Source organism: Eptatretus burgeri, chromosome 7 (genome assembly GCF_056783735.1).
Source record: "Eptatretus burgeri isolate ZD-2024b chromosome 7, Ebu_testis_v1, whole genome shotgun sequence".
NCBI lineage: Eukaryota > Metazoa > Chordata > Myxini > Myxiniformes > Myxinidae > Eptatretus > Eptatretus burgeri.
The window spans coordinates 40,616,688-40,643,064 of NC_140967.1; the positions used below are offsets into that span (position 1 = coordinate 40,616,688).

Here is a 26,377-nt window from a genome sequence, read left to right on the forward strand (position 1 = left end):
TTGTTTGTTTGTTTGTTTGTTTGTTTGTGTGTTTGTTTGTAGGCACGATAACTCGAGAACGGAAGAAGCTACCAATGTCAAATTACACCACGTGATTCAGGAGGGTGGTGGCTAGCGCTGATTAAATTTTGGTCAAATTCGGTCAAAGGTCAAGGTCACAGTGAGGTCAAACATTCGATTTTTGATGGTTTGGTACAGAATCATCATAGAAACTTCTGGTTTGCGTCGCTACCTTCTCTAGAGACAGCTTTTATTAGACAAGGTCAGAGGTCAAGTTGACGATTTCGTAAGTACCAGTCTATGACTGCTTGTTTCATATTTTGCAGGTGCAGCACGTAACGTGAACGAGGAGCCAAAATATACGTGATGATATCACCATTCCCTCGTCGTAGGAACATGAAGCACATGCGCACCTGTCCTGCATCCTTCGTCTTCCTAGTTTCTGTGGTGCTGCTTGCCTTTGTAGTGTATGTACGGTTTTGGTATGGTGCTCAAGATGCTCTGGATATAGCTGGTGCAAGGATAGACGGTGCTGGAGCAGCTGGTCATGGCGAAGCGAGAAAGATTGGCCATCGTATCTCTCATGATCAGGCTGCAGCCCACATGAGGGACTACTATTCTGTGATGTTTGATGCTGGTAGCACCGGGACGAGGGTCCACATCTTCAAATTCACACAGACAAATGCAGGTAGGTGTTATTTGTAAACCTCGAGTGTTTATTTTAGCATTGCAAAGGAATGTTCCTTGAATCATTTATTGGACTTCGTTCATGCTTATGACACTATAATCTGGAGGTGATGTATTCACCTTTTGAGCTGTGTAGTCTGGGTTTAGTTGCTGAACCAACGATGAACTGTCACCCTGGTGCTTTTCATGAAGCACGGCATTCCATCAATAAATGCATGGCCCTGAAGCAGAGGCGTTTTCCTCCAGGTCTTTTGACTGCCAGCATTTGCTTAGTGTATCCCCTGGTACCAGTTGAAAAGAGTCGACATTTGTATGGCGGTACCCTGGCTAAATTATAGATTTCTACCATCTTTGAGGGTTGTTATGACACGACCCTGTGATGGGAGTGTTCACCTCTCTAGGTAAAAGTGTCCGATGCTCGTGACTGGTTGTAGGAACCCAAGAGGTGAGGCTTTGCTGTGCTTTCCTACCTTTGAGGTGTAGCTAAGCCTTCCAGCTCTCTGTGAACTAAATTGACCCCTCATCATATGACAGATGTTTCTGTTTGAATGAATGAATGAATGAATGGTTTTTATTATCAAAACATCGCAGCTGTAAGACTGAATTGCAAATTATTTCCAAGATAAAAAACTGATCATAATCATAGCATAACCAACATATAAACATATTAATTAAAAAATTACAAGGAACATATGAACATGATCAGATAACATGATCTTAACAAAGCACCATATGAACCAAGCTAAAACGGCATTCATGTCATTATTCAGCAGTCTGATAATTAATATATGACATTCCACTTTTTCAAGAGCATTCATTTTTTCATTTCATTACACAGAATCTATCACTGATGCAGCTGTCTGCATAGTGATTGTTTTTCAGGTAACCAAAGCTGGAAATGATTATGCAACGTTTTTACAAAGTTATTCATACTGTCCCTGTCGAGAGTTCAGCTGGCAGTTACTCAGGGCATGATGGTAGGATTCGTAGCCATTCGCCAAGATAAACTCGTTTCTTGTAACACTTCAATCACAGCTTTCTGCAGCTCTGTCAAGGAGGCATGCCATACTCGACAACAATACTCCAACATAGGTCTGATGTAAGATGTATCAGAATATGGACCCTCTTCAATATAATTGAAGCATGGACAACTTCCTTGAAACCTTTGAGGGAATGAAGTTTACCTGATTAGTCCACTTGAGGTCATTGCTGGCGACAACACGCAGTAATTTAACCTGCTGACTTTCTTGTAATTGATCATTATTTAATTGGATCTGTGAGGGAAGGAGCTGGCAGCGAGTGGAAGACACCACATGACCTGGCACTTAGCGTGGTTAAGTTGCAACTTGGAACCTGTACCACTGTTCAAATTGCATCAGGACTGATTGGAAGGTACTCAACGTTAAATCATCCATGCATTTCCATCTTCCGATGTCAGATGATTGAAGGGCATTGTTCATGATGCTCAAAAGAATGAGTGGCCCCAGACGTGTTCCTTGTGGGACACCACCTGTGACTGTTGAAGGTGCACAAAGTTGTCCCTTAGACAGTACTTGCTGAACACGGTTCGATAGAAAGCTGCACACCCATTGGATCAAGGAAGGTCTTGCTACCATAGTGTACTGTTCAGTTGGTTAATAGCTAAGTATGATCCACCGAGTCAAATGCCTTTGCAAAACAGGTCTAAACAATAGAAATTGAACCAGGTGTGTCAGCACCAACATACAGGAATGCTAGCAGTTGTAAAAGATCATGGATTGAAGACGTACCTGCATGGTTCCTAAATTGCTGTGTCAATATTAGTACCGATGTCGGCCATAAGCCATTGATACACAAATATATCTGGAAACTTTATGAAATGATCGGTTAATGTGATCCGTCTCAATTTGTCAAGCATTGTTTTCTTTTAACTGAATTGGTTGATCACTACTTTCTTCATTGGAAATATTCCTGAATTGTTTTGATTTTGATTTAACTTTTGATCCTCCACCAACATGTGAAATATGCAGATTTTAACATGCTGTACATTTGTTGTTTTTATTTGCAGCGGAGTTGCCACAGTTAGCATGGGAAGTTTTCCGCTTTGTGAAGCCGGGCCTTTCTGCCTATGCTGATCACCCAGCAGAGGTAGGCAGCATTATTGGTGTACTTTGGTGGGCTTGTATATCCTTACTATAATTCATGGATGGACCGGTGTTTGTTTGTTTTTTGTTTGTGTGCTTGTCATGCTACTCCTACAGTTCTGGGCCAATTACATCCAGACTTGCTACATTGAATCAGAATAACCCCAATGAGTGTTCAGGGGTATTTTTATCTTTGCCGGTGGTCTTGGGCGGGGTGGGGGGGTGGGGTGTAGTGGACGTAAATTCTCTATGTAAATGTGTTTCGTGTAGCACTACCTCCAGGGGGGAGGGTATTACAAGTCTTCACCATTTACAGTGCAGTATTCCTGTCCCCATGTTTTCCAATGTAGTGAGGTGTTTTGAATTATAAGCAGAAGGCATGTTTTTGCTTCATGCACATAAGCCGCGTTTTTTTTTTATTTTATTAGATCCTCGTGGAGGATCTCTAAGTCTTACTCATGTTATTGTTCTTGTGGACTTTCTTTGTTTCACAGCCTACAGTTTTCATCGAAACTTCCTGAAACTTGGCATATATACAGTACGTAAAAATACCCTGCGCAGACAGTAACGATCTCCGATTTTGAAAATTCCTCCTAGAAAAAAAGTCATGACATCAAAATATCTCTGCTAATGGAAATCGCCTAAAGAATTATCTCCGAAACGAGGCAAGCTTTTTGAATTCTGTTTGCGGGAATCGAACAGGGCATTAGCAGAGATGAATTGCCGCACATATGATACATCACTATGACGTCATATCAATTTTTATGACATCATTCCTATTTTTTTGTCATTTTTTGTTTTACAACTCAGAGTTTTCATCGGATCTTCGTGAAACTTGCCATGTATATGCAGAAAGCCCACACGCAGGCAGTAACCATCTCCGATTTTGGAAATTATTCCTAGAAAAAAGATTGACGTCATAATATCGCCGCTAATGGAAATCACCTCCACCATTATCTCCGAAACTAGGCAAGCTGTTTGAAGTTTGTTTGCGGGAATCAAGCCGGGCATTAGCACAAATAATTTATCGCAAACCTAATACATCACAATGACGTCATAATCGTTTTTATGACGTCATCATTAAGAGGACGAGGATCTTAGCTCATTTGAGCTTGTTTTTATTTTCAGGAGTGATTGAGGCAAATGAAAAAAATATCAGCATGTTTCTTAAGATGACTCGCCCAAATCAAGGTATGTGTCAGAAGAACGTGTTGCATGCTTGGAACAAGATCGCATGCAGGGCTAGTACTCTGCAAAAAGAATATAATGGCCAGTCTGAAGCTCTGTCCTTCTAAGGTGGGGCTTGGCTTACTGGCCTGACTCCACCCACAATTGTAACCTCAAAAATCAAATCATACATCCACCATTTTGGTACGGCTATGGTAAGCCTAAGACCTCTTCGGAAGTGTCATAATAACATATTCACAATCGCCATACCCTCCCTTTAAGTTTTCCGTTCAGTGTAAAACAACCAAGGTGACTGTTAAAAGGACCATCAAAGATCAAAAGGTTGGAGCTGATAGGCGACATGGGCCTTGGGAAGGTGACACTGCATGTAGGCCTCGGGCTGCAGTCATTAGGCTTCAGGCCTCTGGTGTCAGCCAATGCACTAATGAAATTGGAATCTATCCGAGCTATATAACTAGGGTTATTGTTGTACTCACTCACTTCGTTGCAGTTACCTTGTTTGTCCGGCGAATCGCCTCAATGTGACTGTGATGGTCAACTGGGGTCGGCCCTCCTGGGCCACATTATGGGCCTTTCCACTTCCGATGCCGTACCCGTGGGACCATCGAAACAGCCAAGCGTTACACTAATTGGTGCCCCACGCCTCGTCTCTGATCACAGCTGAGCGAAGCCGGAGACGTGGCATGGTCGGGATTTGTGTTGCCACAGTCAATTAACCCTCAACAGGCTTCCTTTAATTACCAGTGTGCGACCACTGACCGCAATTCACCCCAAGACCAGGTGTATTTAATGAATCAGCAAGCAATGGTCACAGGGAAGAAATGTACAAGAAGTAAGCAATAACAATTATCCATCTATAATTCCAGCAGTGTGTGTGTGTGTGTGTGTGTGTGTGTGTGTGTGTGTGTGTGTGTGTGTGTGTGTGTGTGTGTGTGTGTGTGTGTGTGTGTGTGTGTGTGTGTGTGTGTGTGTGTGTGTGTGTGACCGCTGTTTCTCGACAACCACTGGTCCAATCTAATTGAAACTTGCCAGATATATTGCTGGGGACCTGAGGATGTGCCTTTTCAATGTTTGATATTGATCGGACAAGTGCTTCCCAAGTTATGGCCATTTATTTACCAAACCAATGACAAGACACTTTGGTGCGTGGGCGTGGCCGATGGGGGAAGGGAACCTCAGCCGTGCTCCCCATTACAGGTTACAACGTACGGGCTTCCGGAGAGTGATGACTTCGTGTATTCTAATCATTTCTCGATTTCTTATGCGCATTTATAGATAAACACAATGCCACAAGTTATTGTTTTCATATTAGATGGTGCATAAATTTCGGTAACATCAGTGCTGGTATGCTCTGAACTTGGAAGTAAATTTTTTTTCTCTCTTCTCTTCTCTTTTTGTTTTTCCTTACAATGACATTGCGAAAAGGTAAAATACATTGGCGCTAATTGAATAATTGGCCATTAAAACCTAAATTGCGAATCATCGTAACTGTGATATGCGAACTTCCGCGCCACGCACGTACGGGCACACGAGAGCGAAGAAACTGCCTGTGTGGTTGTTGTTTCTTGCTCGTGGTTGGAATATTTATTTATTCATTTTTTTTTCTTTTTTTTTGCGGGCACGTACTAGTAATTCAATAAAGCAAGCAATAACAAGTGGTTTTCGACATAAATGTGTGGAAGGTTAACAACGGATTTCTACAAACAAAATGATGCACATTCTATATCACAATTAAATTATCTTACTCTTGCGCTAAAACATGCGATATGGGAAATAACTATTGCAATACGATACAGTTACCCCGGAGAGGTCACTCCCACAACAATACCATCAGTTTTCAGCATTATCTAATACCACTCGAAGATATGCACCTCAAACTTGAATTGAACCTCTTCGTGCAGTGCATGGTAAAACAATGTGATGTCAAATATTTCATTATTGGAGAAATATAAACACACACGGTGTCTTCAGAAAGTAGTCTCACCCCTTGACTTTTGTCGCATTTTGTTGTGTTTAAAACTGATTAATTTAAAAAAAAATTGTCACAGATATACCCCAAATACCCCATTCTGACAAAGTGAAAACATGTTTTGAGAATTTTTACAAGTTCATTAAAAATGAAAAGCCGACATGTCTTGCATCAATAAGTATTCAACCCCTTTGCTATGACACTTCAAATTGAGCTCAGGTGCATCCATTTTCCTTTGATCATCCTTGAGATGTCTTGACAACTTGATTGGAGTCCACCTGTGGCTAATTCAATTGATTGGACATGGTTTAGATAGAAACACACCTTTCTATGTAAGGTCCCACAGTTGACAGTGCAAGTCAGAGCAGAAACTCCACCATGAAGTCCAAGGAACTGTCTGTAGAACTGTGGATATAATTATGAGGCATAGATCAGGGGAAGGGGATAAAACACTTTCTAGTGTTGAAGGTTCCCAAGAGCACAATGACCTCCATCATTAGGAAATGGAAAGAATATGGAACTACCCATACTCTTCCTAGAGCTGGCTGTCCGACCAAACTGAGCAACTGGGCAAAAAGAACTTTCGCCAGGGAGGTGACCAAGAACCCAATGACCACTCTGACAGAGTTTCTTGCCTGAGATGGGAGAACCTGCCAGGACAATAGTCTTTGCAGCACTTTACAAATCTAGGCGTTATGGGAGAGTGGCCAGCCGGAAGCCACTCCTGAGATAAAGGTACATGACAGCATGCCTGGAGTTTGCAAAAAGGCACGTGAAAGACTCTGAGAGCATGAGGCAAAATATTCTATGGTCTGTTGAGACGTAACTTGAACTCTTTGGCCTGAATGCAAAACGCTACGTCTGGTGGAAACCAAGCGTAGCTCATCACCCATCTAACACCATCAGAAGATGATAAATGGGGTTTTTGGGACTCCCATTCAAATGAATAGGGAAAAGGGGAAAACTTTCTGACTGAAGCCCCAAAAGCCCTAAATAGGAGACTGGGTTTCTCCCCACCTATCCCCTTCCCTCTCACATGAGCAAATGTAAAATTGAGACTGATTTTCTCCCCCTCCCACACAAGCAAATGTAAAATTGAGACTGATTTTCTCCCCCTCCCATACAAGCAAATGAAAAATTGAGACTATGAAAGATGGAGACTTACTGATTAAAGCACTTCTTCCCTTTTATATTTTCATTCCACTCAAAGAGTGAACCAACAAATATTTGTCCATGTTCTACTTTAGGGAATAACTTAATTTTCTTCTAACATTCATCACCATCGAGTATATTCACAAAGATTACTTTGGAACTTGGTTCTTGGTATAAGTGTCTTTGTTGAGCAGAAATGAAATGATAAACTTCTCTCAATGCTCTTATTTGACCACCTCCTGAGCCACATATCATTTTGAGATTGTAGTAAATTGTTTTTCCATTGTTCAATTAATAACCATCAGTTTTCACTCCATTCAAGGATATTAATTTTTTTCTTTACATCCTCCAACTTATTTGTAATTAAATTTATCCGCTTATTTGTTTTATCCACTTTTACCCCGGTTATTTCTTCAATAAGACTTATTTGATATTTCTCACATTCTTTATGTTTCCCATTTAAATACCAAGGCTGATTACATCTCCACTCTTTGGTTTGGTTATTGCTTGGTTCTATCATTTACAAATCAGTAAAAAGACTGTGGTAGCCTGTTAACATTCCCAACCCAATATCTTAACACTTATACTTTTAACCATAATGGAGACTATTTATTCCATTCTCTAAAATATATCTTTTATCATCAAAAGCTCCTAATGCTTTCTTATTTATCTCTTCTGTGTATAATTGATGTTTATAACTTATTATTGTATTCATTTTTCTATACTCTTACTTCTTTAAGGTTAAACAGTTGTAATAATGTTTAAAGTTTATTGTTTCCTTGATTATATTTTTCTTTGTTCCCTTTAGCTTATCACACCTTTCAATGTTATTATTATCAATATATGTAAAAGCATAAGACCTTGATCTCAATCCTATAAATTCACTCATGACCTTCCCACCCAATTCATCTTTAAGCTTATCAATAACCTTTTTATTACAGCGCGTGCACTGTATACAATTGCACCGAGTTTGAAGTGTCCCCGGTGTCCCCCCCTCCCCCACATGCCTCAAGTGAGCCAATGACGGCCGTCCGGTAGATGGCAGTGCGTAACCTAGACGGAGATGGCGACAATTGACAGAAATACCCGAGTATTTCAATGGAAATTTGTGAAACTAATGTGTTATATATGTGAAAACCATTGAATTTATTGCTTGACAGAAAAAAACCAAGAAACGCTCTCCTCTCATGTATGAACGAACAAAAGATGTCGTTTCCGCCCACAATGGCATTTCGTGCCAAACGCTGAAAGCTAAGTTCTTCTTATGCCATCATTCTCTTTAATATTAGCCACGCACTGTATTGAAGGATTTCACTTGTTCTTTGATGAAAACAACACATCACCTGACTTATAATTACTTGTATCATATATATCAATATTATCAATCATATCCTCATTTACATCACTTGTCTTAATTTTTAATATAAAACTGTCTGTATCCATATATAACAATGACACATTATCCTTATACATTGATTTTAAATTATTATCGTAATAGTCGTACATTAACGACTTTGACAAGTCAAGAATTGATGTTCCTATTTAAATAGGTTTATCCATTTCAAGACTCTGTTTTTCAAATGAATAGCACAAAAGTTCTTTGAAAACATCTCCGTTCGCTCAAAACTTGGTCTATTAATTAACTTTGAAGCCTGTTTCCAAGATGTAGCAAGTCTTATGTTTTGTCGATTCCTAACATTTTCCATAGTCTTTCCAAATACAGCATTATTCATTAATTTATAAAAGTTCTTCTCAAAATCTGTTTTTGCTTCTGTTCTCCTTTTCCAATGACTGTTTAAATTTCAAAATCCCATGAATTTTCCTCACTCTCAACCCAGCATATAAATATTGTCTCAAGTTCCTTTGATGCAAAACATAACTTTCTTTATCATTTAATGTAGTAAGTAGTTTTTCTGGAGATTTAACTTTTATATTAAATGACTGTTGGTAATCACTTTACAAATTTTTTTTTCTGGACTTTCGTTATCAGGGGCATAAGGTAGGTCTTTATGTTTGTTATGAAGTTCTTTTAGATATTTTAAATCGACCTCAAAATAATATCCAACTTCAGCTTCATCCAATTCTTTTTGAGAGGAGACAACAATATCTTGTAAAAGTTTTTCATAATTTTTTTCTTTAACCCATTTAAGTTTTCCATAAGATAAAGAATGAGACATAGCCCACCCACACCAATTGTTAGCATCATAATACATCAGGTAAGAGTTGTCCTCATTCTTATTATAATCAGGAAGAAATTTGTTATTTGCTTTAGCATATCTCTTGGAACATACTTGAGATATTCCTCCTCCTTTTAGCCTTCTCTATCATTAAAAGCATATCTATATCACTGATTAATTCCAAATTCTGTTTTGTCATTTTTAACATCGCGCTCCAAGCCAAACTGGGGGCGGTGTAATAGTGAACGGGGTCTAATCCATAAGAATTTTTATTATGACAAACTGTTCTAAATGTTTCAAATCATCAGCCAATAACAATATATCAGTTATAAGATACAAATCATGATATTCTCCAAGATTCTTTATATTAAACTTCTCCCAAACCTTTTTAGCTTGTGTGTAATCTCTATCGGAAATATGAGTTTAATTCAACTTGCTCGAGAAACTTTCCCTTGAAGGAAGTTGTGTTTCTTTAAACTTCTCAAATGAATCCATGTAGTCATATGGATATAGTCCCTTTTGTGATAAGAGATCAATCTCATCTTGATTTGAGAAATGTGATTTAAGATTCGGTAAGTTTTTAATATTTGATGCTAAGTTCGATAATGGACATGCCATAAACTTGTCTGTGTTAAGAAATCTGATATGTGTTATGGGGGATGTATGAATTGTTTTTGTGATGAGATGTATTTTTGATCTGTGTTAGGAAAGGCAGAAATATCTCCAGATGTCTTTGAGAGTTCATTTATAAATAGATGTGTGTCATAGTGAGTGTTGTTGTGAAGAAAGACAGGAATAAAGTTTGGGGCTTGTAATTAAGATTACAATGGGAATGAGCTGGACCTCTATATTTTCCAGTAAGATGACAATGATCCCAAACTTTGACCTCTCCCTCAATTTTCTCCTCACAAATATAACAGATACTGTTCTTTCTAAATTCCTTTTTTCTCCCGTTGTTAATGACATTGGTTTATAGGTTTTAACCATTATTTCTCTTGGTCTTATGCAGTCTTTTTCCAATCGTCTTACAAACTCCTCTGCGGCATCTTCTCCTCTATAAAGTTTTAACTTGTATTCATCACCAACATATGATTTGATATAGTAACAGAAACCACAAGGAGTATGTTTTTGATATATATTTGTGTATGATGTATTTGGATTTGAAGAAACAGTATCTATCTTTTCAAGGATACTTTCAAAATCAGCATATATCACAAACGGATGTTTTATAGATTTGTTAAAATCTTTGAATGATATGTTTGAACCTGCTTTTGGTAAATTGATTATGGTTGATTTATGATTACTACAATATTTTGAATGTTGATTTAATCGTTCTTTTGTATGAAAGGAGTTGAGACATCTCTTACAAGGATATGTTTGACATTTTCTCTTGTATAGTTGTGATTTGGTTCATGTTGATAAATTTTTGATGAAAGCAAAATGTGATTTTTTTCCTTTGAAGTAAAGTAGAGAAGGTGAATGTGTGTTTTATCAATTTTATAGTTGTTTGAAATTTTTTATATCTGAACTTTGTTTGTATCCCTTATCGGATTAATCCATATACATTAACAGATAGATTGTTCATTTTCTCAAATTTAGGAATATCTCTCAATGACATTGGAAACTTTAAATCTTTAACATTTAATGTATTCTCGTATTTCTTGTAATGTTCAACCCTTTCAGGTTTCCATTGTGGAGGATGTAAGTGAGCAAGAACAGACCATAGAAAACATTTATTATTTTTGTTTTGAATATTAACAACCGCTTTCTTAAGTTTTATCTCTTTTGGTAAATCAATATAAGAAGAAGCTTGAGGAGGATCTGATTTTAAGATGTGTATATCTAAAAAGATTATTTTTGTAAAGTAAATCCACTACCTACTAGAGTGTTATCAACATCTTGTTCTTGTCTCTGAAGTTCATCGTAAACATCACATCTTACAAAATCTTGAAATGATGAGATCAAGTGAGGGTTTGTCCTCATATCGGGAGTAGTTTCATCGCCTTCTCTTACCAATTTCAATTTTACTCCCATATAAAACTTAAAAGTTTTAATTTCATTTAATGTGTTTTTAATTATAGTTTCAATACTTTGTTCAACCACATCACCAGCTTCCATGATTGAAGATGGTCCAGGGTCTTGAAAGCGAAACAATCTTATTTTTATATGTCCTTTAAATGCCCCATCAATGTTTTCAATTGATAATTTAGTGGCACCTTCCCTTTCTTCATTGTTCTTGTGTTTGTGCGATTGAAGGTGTTTTTTTTTTTTTTTTTTTTTTTTTTTAAGAATATCATTATCACATCTATCACAATGTTTTCTTTCTTGGTCAAGTGGAGATATTTGTCTGAAAAGAAAAAGTCTGAAAACAACTATTGGATAAAAACAATTATGGTGAATAATATGAGTTCTTCAATTTCCTTCAGTAGAAGGGCTTTTAGTATATCTGGAAGAACATCAATTAAAGTAGCTCCAACAAAAGTTTCTCCTCTCCTTCTGACAATATATTCAAAACTAGAAAAAGCAATGAAACAACAAAAAGTATCAAAAAAGAAAAACCTCATGGATTAAGCTTTAGAAAGAAAAGATAAGACCATCTTTAATATGCAAGAAGAAATTTGTATTTTTTTCAACAACCCAAAAGATGTAAATCCTGATAAAATAAAGGATGTTAATATATCAAGTGAAATGACATTTTGTTCAAGAGTCGTTAAGGATCATTTTAAAATTACCTTTTAATATAAAAAAAATGTAGTAGTTGAATCTGTTCATGAAAAAAGTATATAGATATATCGATGGTCATGTTTTTTCTACGAATTAAATATGAGTCATTATTCAGCTGAAGAGTTTGAAGATTATGAGAGTGATGATAGTATCTCTGTTGGAACAGAAGACAGTTATGATACCGAGAGTTTGTGTTCAAACGATAGTTATGAAAGTAGTTTTATAGATGATTGTGAAAGCACCAATGAAAGTACTGAAGATGACACTAAAGATGAATTTTATTTGAAGTAACGTTTTACTTTATAAATATGAATAGTTTACTAGCTTTTGAGCCTCTTGAATTTCCTAATTCTCCACATGACAAATTTGAGAATTGTCCTGCGTGTGAAAGACGGGGATTAAACAGAGTCAAAAGCCAAAACAATGTATGTTCTGTGATTATCTTCTTATTAATGATAAAAAAATATATAAAAAGGAAGATAATTCTTTGAGATTTACACCAACCAGAGTTTGTGTCAAAGCCACCCAATGCTCGCCTGTTTATACATTTATCGTTTTTAAAAGACTCGTCTAATAATTAATATTTTTTTATAAAGCATTGTAGTGAAGTCTGATCCAAATAATTTTAAAGCAATATATGTATTTGTATATTGTGAGCATAATATACGCCCGAACAAGAAGGTATATACAGAATTGTGCTACTACATGGAAAACAGCATCCTGGTTGTCATGGCGACCACTTCAGATGACGAACGTATGTCGCGACACACCGTCTCCACAGTCTGTACCTATCTACCAGATATGAAACGTGAAAGTTGAAAACTTTGGGAGTGCGGACAGGAACAGACAGACAGACAGACTGACGGATGGACGACCGGTATCACATAATACGCATATATATATATATATATATATATATATATATATATATATATATATATATATATATATATATATATATATATATATATATATATATATCGGGCGTATAAAAATTAGTGTGGTAGATAAAAACATTAGAAAGAAAAAAAATAACTTTCATCAAAAACTTTAACATGCTCATGCTGACGCTCACGCTGGGGGTATCGCTATAGCTCTCTGTTCTTCGAACAGGCGAGCTAAAATGAATTGCTTTACAAGATTAATTCGAGAAATGAATGTAAAGTATGAGGGTGATAATACACCTTTTCTTAAAAGAGAAGAGACTGAACAAAAGACGACCATGTTTCGTGGATTGATGATTTATATTATAAACGATTGTCATTTTCAGGGAAATATCAACACAAGATATTGTATAAATATAATAATGGATTATCTTGAAATTAAACCTGAACTTCAGATAAACCATAGAGTTTCCAAAAAAGCCAATAAAAAATTAAATAACCTGTTTTCCAAATATACAAATGAATGATTTTTTTTACCCATTTGGGAAAATAAGATAACATTTAACAACCATAAAAATCTTCCAAATTCATTAAGATGTCTCATAGTTGGTTCAAGCGGATGTGGAAAAGCCTGCTTACTTTTAAAGATGCTCCTTACTCCCAACTTTTTAGATTATGATAATTTAATAATTTTCACAAAGTCAAGTTTTCAACCTGAGTATGAACTACTCACACAAGGTTTTAATGCTGGTCTTCAAAAAGAAGATATAATTGGTTTATTTAAACTTCAAAACAAACTAAATGATTACAGCATTGAAGATATAATACAACTCTTTTATGATGCGCAGAGATATAAAAAGAAATCAAAACCAATAACTTGTATTCTTACTGATAATGCGGATGATATACCTTGTCCCCAAGATTTGGATACATCAAAAAAGAACCTCGTTATCTTTATTCATTGTGTTAATGAGAGAAACCAAACGGCAATGGATAGCTACGACACAAGAGGGAGACACTCTTCTTGTAATTGTATTTATCTTAGTCAATCATACTTTAAACTGCCTCGTCACTCAATAAGAAACAATGCTAATACTTTTATTTTATTCAAGTTAAATTCAATAGATATCAACATTTTTTGGAGACAATTGTTCTACGTTATGAAGTAAAATGGAATTTGGGGATTATTTGAAGCACACGACTGAAAAATATAAATATATTGTTGTGAAACGAGATGAGATTTTAAGATGTATATTTTTTATTTTATAAACAATTACATATATAAACTGGAGGGGGAGCACTCGGTAGAGTGCAAAACCTCCGCCGCCAATACTACTGGGTCACTTAAGTGAACCTGATATCCTATTCATTGTAGGTCAAAACGGATCAGACTCTTCTGAACCACGATTGAATAAACTAAACTAGATCGACGCGCATGTAGAAATTGCAAAAAAATAAAATCGAAATTTTTTGGAAAAAAAAGTTGCAAAATTTCTGGGGTTTTTTTTCTCTAACAATTTTTTTGAGGGGGGGGTTGGAAATCACTTAAAACATGTAGAAATGTAAAAAAAAAAAATCAAATATTATTCAAATAAAATCGAAATTTTTTTGAAAAAAAGTTGCAAATTTTTTTTTTGGGGGGGGGGGTGGTTGGAAATCACTTAAAACATGCAGAAATGCAAAAACAAAGATTCAAATATTTTTTCAAAATGGCCGCCATAGCGGCCATATTGGATTTGGACCAGGTCCAAAATCTAATCGCATGATCCTTGGACCATACCGAATCCCCCCACCAAGTTTCGTCGAAATCCGTCTAGGAGTTTTTCCGTAATACTGTTCACAAACAAACAAACAAACAGATAGGGGTGAAAACCGTAACCTCCGTCCATCTTCGATGGTGGAGGTTAATGACAACTATTATTATAAATCTTGTGGGTAAATCTGCTTCTGGAAAAAAACTTTCATAAATCAAGGTTCTTGTGTCATACAAATGAGAATATTTTAAATTTGCTTAAAAAGCACCATGAAGTTGGTATTGGATCAACAACAACGAGAGCAATAAGACCTGGAAAAGTAGAAGGTGAAGATTATTACTATATTTCAGTTGAGGAACATATGCGATTGAGGAATGAAGGCCAAATATTTGAGGAGGTTTCTCTTGGTACAACAAAATATTCACATTGTAAGAGCGAGTTAAATAAACTAAAATCTGGTGGTCTTGGGATATTAGAAACTAATCCAGAAGGAATGAGACAAATTATTAAACATCTGAGTGGTAATGGGGTAAAGATTTTATCATTCGGTTTTGATGTTGATGAAGAAACTCAATGCAAACATATGAAAAGCAGAGGTACAAGTATTGGTGAAGAAGAAATTGCAACTCGTATTAATGTTAAAAAAGAATTTGATAAAATATTTAAAGAAAAGGATTTATTTGAACACATCTACTTTAATGATGAAGAAAAGGAAAATTTCCCTGTTGACCTTTATCATTCAGTGAATAATATTTTCCAATAAATAAATGGATGCGAAAGAAAGAGCAAGAAGATTTAAGGAGCATCAGGAGTTGGTTTCAAAAGTTGTAAAACAACAGGAAGACATAAAGAAGAAACACAGACAGAAACTAACGGGGGAAGAAGCATTTGAAAGAAAACGAGAAATTTTTTAAACCGCTTTTTAAAACTTCCCAAGAAAAAAATTATAGATGCTTCCACAGTTCCCACAATAGAATATATTCCGAAAAAACTTCAAATGTTAAAAGATTTCAGTCAAATGACGGAGGAAGAATTAGAGCATGTAGGAGAATTGGAATATGATCATGAAGGATTATTTCAACAACTGAATGAGATTAATCAACCCCCTGATTATATTGTGAAGGCTCTTCAAAACAATGAATATTCAGCGGATTCAAATCTGCTTCTGGAAAAAGGAAGAAGCAATTGATAGTATCTATGATTTGGATTATACCATTGTCATCTCAAATTCCACTAAAAAAGAAGACTACTTCAAGGTAAATGCAGTAATTGGAACAGACTGGAATGCAAATCTAAAGATTCAAAAACCAAAGCAGGACTCATTCCAACAGAACAACCAGAAATATTTAATCTTGTTCAAGAAAAGGGATTGATATTTAATGATGAATTAACGTTCTTGAGTTCTGCTCAACCCCCTGTTAAAGGCCCTGTCACACCTTGATGTTTTAGCCAGCATATGCCGACGTATGAAAATTTGGCGAATACGCTGGCACACGTCGAATACGTTATGGGTAAGTTTTGTATACGTTAAGAGCACGCTGAAGCACGCTGGCGAACTCGTCGACAAATTTTAAGCATGTTCAAAATTTTTCGACGTATGCCAGCGTATGACTCACACATTCCGCATACGCTGGCGATAAGTTGTAGGCACGCTATGCGATTGTTTACACACGTCGACACACGTTACTTGTAAGTTACTCAGAAGTCGAAATACGTCGAGGTAATGTCTAGCATACCCGAAACTTATTTCTAACCTATGATTAACGTGCTTTGAACGTATCTCCAACGCATATTGACGTATGTAGACATATTTGACGTCTTCCGGACGACCACAGAACTTACTGAACGTGTTTCTAACTTACAGCTACCGTATAATGGCGTATTGGCAGCGTTTAAGGGGAATTGGTATATAAAATGGGCTTCACAGGAGGAACCCATCAGTGTTCCAGACTCCATGTTGAGTAGATGTCCATGTCAGTAGTATCAGTAGTAGTAGTAGTAGTAGTAGTAGGTGAGCGTGTCAGTAGTAGTAGTAGTAGTAGGTCCATGTCAGTAGTTGTAGGTGAGCATGATGGGGAGGGTGTGGGTGATGATGGATCCTACTTGCGTCCGCGTCCACAGCCATGACCAGGAGACTTCTTTGCAGCATTCTTCGAAGTTTTCTTTGGCATGACGGTGATGTTGACACTTCGATGTCTAGTGTGGTTATGATTTGAATCGTCGAGCGGCAGCCTTTTAATAGGCTACGCCACGTGATCGTCGGCGATATGCTGCCGCGCTATGCATAAGTTAGACTATCGTTGGACATAGGTTGTGAACGCCGACAACATGCTAAGCATTCGTTCGTTATAATTTTCTAAAAGTTATCGAAACGTTCTGTGTACGTTACTAATACCTTATGCATACGTCCAACACGTTATTATACGCCCAAAACTGAAAAAAAAAACAACAATAGTTCAGCGTACGCCAACATTTTTCGATACATTTTGATACATTGCCATACGCTGGCTAAATCGTCAAGGTGTGACAGGACTTTTAACTAACTCTGAGATTAATGTTTCTTCTTAGAAAAGATGGAAAACAAGGTTCAAGTGTGCGTGATGAATCAAAGTATTTTGATATACCATTGGATATGAAAAATAAGGATGATGGAGTATATATTGATTTGTTGGCCTCTCTTAATTTTAGGGTTAGTCCATCTGGTAAAAGTAGGAAGAATGAGAAGGAGAAACACATTATTCAGGCTTTAAGTAGGCTTGGTTCAGGTGTTAGTTTTCTTCCAAATGACCCATCACAATTAGTTGATAGACTGTTATTGCTGTTAGGTAGTAAGAAGGCTGGAAATAACAATTGTTTTAATGAAGCATCAACCATTTTCGACCAGTTGATGAACATGAAAATGATTAATAAATGTCAATACAAAGACATTTTATCCCATATTAAATAAGATGAGAAGCACAATCCAAAGTTTTAAATTCACAACAAGCGACCACACATCTTCATTCCCATGCCCACTACAACTTGATGCAACAAAAGAATATGACTTGTCTTTATTGTCCATGGAAACTTATAATACCTTATTTAATTATACTCCTAATCTTAAAACAGAAGAGATGTTGAATAGAAGACTTAACTCAAAGAAACCACTCAATGTATCATATCTTAAAAGAAGATGTCAACACGTTAAACTAAACCAAACCACTTACACATGGAATTTAGGTGTTCTGGAAGGAAAGCCACGATATCTGTGGATCATTTTTTAAAAAAACAGATGGTGATTCTGCTACAGATAAGAATAATGCATTGAGTGATAATGCTAAGGTGAAACAACTTCGCGTTTCTCCAGATGGAACATTTTATCGAGATAGATTGGAAATTAATTGGGAAAAAATTATTTTGCTGAAGCACACAAGTCTTCCCAAAAGGTATGTGAAAGCAATGGAAATAAAGAACCCATTTTGGATATGACAGCATTTAAAAGTCTGTACACAATCTATGCAATTGACCTGAGTGCTCAAAAGGAAATTATAAAGTCTAATCGAGTGGATACTTCCCTATACATTGAAAGAGGAGAGAGTGAAGAAGTTGATACATATTGTTTGCTTTTGGAAGAAACAGAATTGCAGATTAATACAGATAATGGTGTTATAATTAGTCTCACATAATTTTTTGATAAATAAATGAGTAGGAAAGTGCCAACTAGGCTATATGTTAATCAAATCAATCTTCATAAACTATCATCTTGTTTTCAAAATCATAAGCCTTGTATGATTAACGTTAATACAATTCAGAGAAAAGGAGCAGTAAGAATTGATGTTTTGCTCACAAGAGAACAGGTGAAAATCTTGAACGATACTGGCTCACTTAAAATTAAAATGTCAAAACCAATGTTGAAGAAATATTCAATAAGAGAGACGAGTGGAGGATTTCTCCCATTTCTAATTCCTTTATTTGCTGGTTTAAGTGCGGCTGGAGCATTGACGGGTGGTATTTCAGCAGCAGTGAAAACTGCCAACGAAAGGAAGGCTCAACTCCGGGCTCAAAAATAATTGGAAAGACATAACAAAGAGTTGGAGAAACAAATTAGTGGAAGTGGTGTAATTGTAGATTTTGCTGAAAAACTTGAAAGTCTGCCTGATAAAGCGAGATTGTTAGTTGGAGATGTTTTCTTCTATCGCACAAGCAGGTGTAAAATTAACTAAAAGGGGTAATGGATAATATGTTTCTAATAAATAAATGAGCATTAATGAGTAGTTTAAAGAATATGGAAAGAGTACAACATCAAATTTAGAACTTATCAAATATTGTAAGAAATTAAAAATTCATAATGTGGTTATTTGTATGAGAGATGAATTAACAAACGTGTCTAAACATACAAAGAATATTATTATGAACTTATAAGATAATAATGGGAACAGTTTTTTATTTTTTTTTTTTTTTTTTTTTTTTTTTTGTATACCTTGGTCGAGGCTCGTATGAGAGCTAACACACAACTCACAGCAAGGAGGCATGAGACAAGAGGGGCGGGAGTGGAAGGGACAAAACATTGGGGAACAGACACAGGTGAACTGTGGAAGGGAGAGGGATGGGGATGGGACGGGGAACATGGCGAGGGGAAGATGGACATTAAAGGGACTTTCAGGAAGGAAAGCAGGAGAATTGAAGGAAGTGGGCTTGGGTGGATTATCGGGGGTAGAAAAGATCGAGGATTTGGATGGGGGAAGATAAGAGGTGGTGGTGAACAGCTGTTTTGAAAGCCTGAAGGGAAGAATGGGAAAGAATAGAGTGAGGAAGTTTATTCCAAAGGCGGGAAAAAGAGGAATGAAAGAGTGAAGATGAGCAGTGATTCGTGATTTTGGTAGTTTTACCAGAAGGGGGTTGTTGGCGGACCTTGAGCGCCCTGTGGAAATGTGGTTGGGACAAATCGCAGAGAGAGCAGGGGGGCAAGGCTGGAGAGGAGTCGGTAGAAGACAGAAAGACCACCGACCAACCTGCGGTGATTGAGTGAGAGGCCCAAAGACTCAGCTTCATTGCGGGAGATGCCAATGATCTTAAAAGCCCTGGTTTCGACAGCGTGAAGTCGAGAAAGGTGGGAGGCAGGAGCACCAGCCCAGAGGGGAGAGCAGTACTCCATCAGGCTACGGACAAAAGCTTTGTAAGTGGTCAGGAGCTCAAGAGGGCCGAGGAAGGACTTTGCACGACGGAGGATTCCCAGTCGGCGACTGGCTTTTGAGGCAAGGTTGGAAATGTGACTTTCCCAGGAAAGGTCATGGCAGATCGTGAGACCCAGAAGCTTGAAAGAAAAGACTTCTTCCAGAGGATTGTTGAGAAAGTGGATGGGGGGGTTTTGTAAACGGTCCTTTCGAAGAGACATAGTGAGAGTGTGAGATTTGTCTGGATTGAAAGACATGTTCCACGTGTTGGACCAGTTTGTGATTTTATCCAGATCTGCAGTGAGCGAAGAAGCTGCTGCTTGCCGGTCTGAGGGATGACAGATGGTACGGCAGAGGGTTGAGTCATCGGCAAAGAGAAATAGAGGATTTTCCAGAGAGTCCGAGAGATCAGTTCTCATTGGGTTTGTATTTTCAATAGTCAAGACAAATATTATTTTGATCGTTTTGGTCTTCCTCCACCTGTTGAAGTAATAAAATTCTTACAGAATGGTGTTTATCAAACATTTCAAGTCCAAGAATTAAATTCCAAGTAATGTGGTCAATTATGTCTCTATGTGTTATTTCAACTCAACAAAAATAAAATTTTTAATGACATTATTTTTAATCTAATATAAATGACATGTTGGTAAAGATGGTTCTATCTTTGGTGTATCCCAAGAACTGGATAGTGATTTATCAAATTTATTACACAAAGGCACAGGCTGAACGAAAGAAATATAGTAGTCGTTCTTCGCAAAATCGTGGTTCACCTATTGCGCCCCCGGTTCATCGCGGGTTTTCCCTTGGAACCTAACTAATTTTTTCTGCGGATTCCCCCGGTATATCGCGGTAATAATGTATAAAATAGAAATTATTTAAGCAATAAATTATAATGCGTGGCGCTCGACCAGTCACACAACGCACGAGACAAAGTTTCGCTTGTGAACTTCGAATATTTTCTACGTTTTTTCTCCAAGCCCTACGATGCCACCCAAACACCCTGCACCTTCTAAGGCTTCTGGCAAGGAACCGAAGCACCAGAGGAAGGTCCTGACGCTCCAAGAGAAGGTTAAGGTGCTAGATATGCTTCGGGAGGGAAAAAGGTTTGCAATGGTTGGACGAGCACTGCCAAACTGACCAGACCAGACGAGTCTATCTCCGGCACCTCGAACTCGATCACTGCCAAGCCGACCAGACCAGACGAGTCGATTTTTTTTTTGGGGAGGCATCCATTCATCGCGGATTTTCACTTATCCCGGGGGGGGGGGCTGGAACGTAACTCCCGCAATAAACGGGGGACGACTGTATAGCAAAAAATATGAATATGGAAAATGCTTAAAAATTATTAAATTATCCAAGCCCGACTGACGCGAATGACTTGGTGAGATTAAGTGATTTATCACAATATATATCCTTAAATAAAACGGCACGTTTTGTTAAAGGAGTAGAATTTACAACCACAACACCTGGTTCAACAAACATACACCTTTTCTTATTAAATTCAATTATCTGCTTAGTATTGAATTTTATAAAGAAGGAAGAATAGTTAATATGAGAATAGAGAAATGGAGGTATAATATATATGTGATTTCGGATATAATTGGTCTTTTTCATTCAACCTCGAAGACCTACACGATTTTTATGTCTCATAAAGAAGAATATTATCCTCTTGGTAAGAATGAGGAGATATGTGGAAGCACAATTGGCAAGCAACAAATACACGATTTCGGGAATAGGAAATTATATGATGGTGAAGCAATAGTTTATATGACAAAGAAGGAAAGAAATTAGATAATTGTACAAAGTCGAGGAATACAAACTTATTTAACAACAGGAAGATGGGGTGGTATTGTTGCGGGCCTGGTATCGGCGGCGAGCACGACCGCGAGGTGGGGCTGTAGGGTCGACTCCACCAAACACCTGGAATTTATAGGTCGTCACCCCGGAAAACTCCGGAGCCGACGGGTCCCTTATCGGACCGAAGATTGCCAATAAGTCGACCACGTGGGGTAGGGTGGATTGCAAATTTCAATTTACCTAAATACCCACGTCGTCCAAACTACTGGGGAAATTCACCCTCGACGGCCCTCGTACGAGTCGAGCCGTTAGTGTTCCCGACCCGTGCGCAACCCGAGCGGATGGTTGCCGAAGTTCCGTCGGTCCAATCGTACAATTACAATGGCAACAGCCTTTATGATTCACTAACATGCGTCACACTAAGCCAATGGAAGAAACACAGCAATGAACTGATACATTTAACAAATGTATTTATTTATAATGGGGCAGGGTAGCATGCAAGAAGGCAGAGTTAACCGAATATAGAAGGAATAGCAATTTATGTACAAGCACTTATGCAGTTTTACTTAATAGACTGGCGCCACACACACACACACACACACACACACACACACACACACACACACACACACACACACACACACGTACACCCAAGAACCGGTGGCCACAGCCTTTATTGAGGCCTCCAGCTCGGAGAGAAAGGCGAGCTGAAGACCAGAGCCTGCCTCGGACCTGTCCACCTCGTGTGGTCTTCGGGGTGGCGGGACTCGGACCTTTTGTGTGTGAGGCAAACGCGACAACCACTCGTGTCAGGCAAACACGATCTCCACTCGTGTCACCCGTTTCTCTATCCTGGTTCACCGACAGAGACACGGCGCGCAACCCTTGCAGTTCTGGTCGAAGAAGGACCTCTAGAGCTCTTTCGTTTTCGTTTGATCGCCCCGCACACTTATTCACCCCGTCCCAGTGTGGGGGGGGGGGACACCTCCGCCCTCCCCGCTCTCCCTCACTGGATGGTTTTGGCGTGCAGAATCGCTCATCGCCCCGTTGTTGGCCAAAACGAGCGGCAAGTCCGTCGATTGTCCCGGGGGCGTGGTGTCGTCATGCGGACCTCCTTTCTCACCGTCGCGGGGTCTGATTGGCTGAGCGGTGGCCACCCCACCCATAACACGCTGATTGGTTGAGGGTCGCCGCGAGGCTCCTCCTTGAACTCCGCCCCCGTACGTGCTGAGACTCAAGCAGACAATGGCGTCGGTGTGAGGAAGCGAGGTGAAGGCGTGTTGTTGTAGTTATTGTTGATGTAAACCCAAAAGAAAGCCCTATCAAAATAACTCGCAGCACAAGTACATTTATTCACCCATTAGACACGGGGCGGGGACCCTAACTAAAAACACATACTTACCTATATAACTGTTCTATAGGACCTGTATGTTGAGTGTTCATGCTTTCCAGATTCGCAACAGTATTACGTGTCATCATATTAATCTGTCATATATTTCTGATACATAAATGACAGCAAGAAGACTTCAAGAAAATTATAATTTTTGCATTCAAGGATACCTACAAGAAAAGGGTGTTCTATTTTACATTCCTTATGAATTGGAACATAGACACGGACATTTTTCAATTAAAAACTGGCCTTATACTGATGTTATAAAACCCACAAATAGAGATTTGATTAAAGTATTAAATAAAAATGAACTTTTAAAGGTGATGAAATATAAAACTCTTTTAGAAATCATCAACAAATCTTATGGGTTTCCTCTTATGAGAAAAATAATTGTGGATTCAAGAGTATCGCAGAATCCAGATGAATATATATATATATGATATTCTATGGGGTGAAAGTGATTCAAGGTTCGTAAGGGATGAGGAAGGAGTTGAAGAAACTGAGACAAGAGAGAAGGAGGAGAGGGAGAAGAGAGAGGAGGAGAGGGAGAGGGAGGAAAGAGAGAGAATAAATAAATATGGAAACCAGTGAGATTATAAAAAGATCAAAGGTATTACAGAAAATAAATAAATCTCAACGCACCGAGGAGGAAAACAAAGAATTGACAAGTCTATTAGAATTATATGCATCAAGACTATTAACATTGGTTTCAGGGAGAAGATTTAAATGAGAAAGTATGGGATAAAGAAGAGAAAGATGGAAAAGATTATATTATTGATGATGTTGGTGTAATTAACTTTGATTAAAGTGTTACTTTTTTTTTCTTAAATAAATGAAGGAGAGAGTGAAGACATTTCTAAGGATTCTTTATGTTTTAAAAATTATGATTCAAATGTGCATGTTGGAAACTAAAAAGGTTTTCGCACTCTGTCGGAATTTTTCACATAAATAAATGAGTTATTGTCTAAAATGTAAAAAGAAAACCAAGAGTAAAAATATCTCGAATGTTAAAAGTAAAAATAATAAGGTTATACAAAAAGGTACATGTTCGCTGTGTGGCTCAGAAAATAGTGAATTCATCAAACACAAACAAGGGGGAGATATACAAAAGTTTTTATCAGGAAGTAAATTTACAACAACTGGAATACCAGGGGAATTACATCTACCAGGGTATTCTTTCTGTGGTCCAGGAACAAACTTGAATAAAAGATTAGATGAGGCTGACAATCCTAAACCGCGGAGCAAACCTATCAAAAGGGTTGATGAAGTGTGCATGAGGCACGAAATTGATTTATGGAAATAGCACAACGCTGGAAGAAAACCATGAAGCCAATAGAGAAATGTTGTATTATTTGTCTCTGATACAAAATCCAACCTTGAGAGAAAAAGTTGATAGGTTCATCGTGAAAAATATGATCAGTGCTAAATTGAAAGTTGTGCTTGGAAATTCAAAAAACTTAAAGGATCTAATGATGTCATTGAGATTGAAGAGCAATTAGCTGATTAATTACATAAACCAATAATCACATAGTTTCATAGAAGGAAGGTTTATTCCAAGGAAGTTGATTATATCTGGTCCGCTGATTTAATTGAACTCAATAATGATAAGGGGTACAAGTATGCTTTAACCGTTATTGATTTGAGGAGTAGATATGCATGGGTCGTCCCTTTGAAAAACAAAACCGGGAATACACTCATGTTAGCCTTCCAGCAGATATTTAATATAAGTAAGCAAAAACCGAAAAAATTGTGGACCGATGAGGGTACAGAGTTCGACAACAAGACATTTATGAATTTTATTTAAAATTACAGCATTACATTTTTCAGCACCTTTAATGAAGGAAAAGTGGTTGTTATTGAGTGATTCAATCGCACTTTAAAAGAGAGACTATATAAAAAAATTCACTCAACTCGGTTCTCAACAATGGTTATCTTTAATTCAGGCCATTGTAGATAAGTATAATGATACAATTTACACCTCAATGAATACTAAACCATCAGAAACATTTACAAAATTAGAATATGAAAAAGAGATTAATGTCAGAAAGCTTAAAAGTTCAAAGTTGGTGATATTGTAAGAATATACAGGTGGTAATCTCATTTTGAAAAAGGTTATACAAAGCGATGGACAAATAAACTTTTTTAAATCGTTGATCTAATAGATACAATTCCTTGGATTTATAAGGTATATGATTTAGAAGGGGAAGAGATTTTAGGTTCATTTTATTCACAGGAATTACAAAAGACAAAGACAAATTGAATTACTTATTTTTTTTGACTCTGCCCTTTTTTAAATTCCACCCCTTTTTGGCTCTGCCCACACAAGCCACATCCACACAAGCCCCACCCACATAGGCCACATCCATGCAAACCCCACCCACATCAGCCACATCCACATCCATCATATCCACATAATTAGTGATTAGTTTATTAGTTCCCACACACAACATGTTTATTTAATTTTGAAAAATTGCTCCACCCACACAAGCCACACATCCACACAAGCCACATCCACACAAGCCACATCCACACAAGCCACATCCACACAAGCCACATCCACACAAGCCACATCCACACAAGCCACATCCACACAAGCCACATCCACACAAGCCACATCCACACAAGCCACATCCACACAAGCCACATCCACACAAGCCACATCCACACAAGCCACATCCACACAAGCCACATCCACACAAGCCACATCCACACAAGCCACATCCACACAAGCCACAGCCACACAAGCCACATCCACACAAGCCACATCCACACAAGCCACATCCACACAAGCCACATCCACACAAGCCACATCCACACAAGCCACATCCACACAAGCCACATCCACACAAGCCACATCCACACAAGCCACATCCACACAAGCCACATCCACACAAGCCACATCCCCACAAGCCACACCCACACAAGCCACATCCACACAAGCCACATCCTCACAAGCCACATCCACACAAGTCCCACCCATCCACACAAGCCCCGCCCATCCACACAAGCCCCAGCCATCCACACAAGCCCCACCCATCCACACAAGCCCCACCCATCCACACAAGCCCCACCCATCCACACAAGCCCCACCCATCCACACAAGCCCCACCCATCCACACAAGCCCCACCCATCCACACAAGCCCCACCCATCCACACAAGCCCCACCCATCCACACAAGCCCCACCCATCCACACAAGCCCCACCCATCCACACAAGCCCCACCCATCCACACAAGCCCCACCCATCCACACAAGCCCCACCCATCCACACAAGCCCCACCCGTCCACACAAGCCGCCCCCATCCACATAAGCCCCACCCATCCACACAAGCCCCACCCATCCACACAAGCCCCACACAAGTGCCACCCACCCACACAA

At 38.2% G+C, this 26,377-nt stretch overlaps 1 protein-coding gene across 3 annotated transcripts in view; it reads left to right on the forward strand.

Annotated features, from left to right (window-relative positions):
- Positions 1–26,377, forward strand: part of ENTPD5 (ectonucleoside triphosphate diphosphohydrolase 5 (inactive)) — an 86,816-nt gene that overhangs the window by 9,583 nt on the left and 50,856 nt on the right. For all 3 annotated transcript variants that reach the window (XR_015060018.1, XM_085888113.1, XM_085888114.1), the window contains exons 2-3: positions 327–688; positions 2,735–2,814. Coding sequence is in view for 2 of the 3 variants with exons in the window: in XM_085888113.1 (XP_085744239.1) it covers positions 367–688; positions 2,735–2,814 (402 nt within the window). In the remaining variant the exon portion in view is untranslated. The remainder of the gene's footprint in view (positions 1–326; positions 689–2,734; positions 2,815–26,377) is intronic.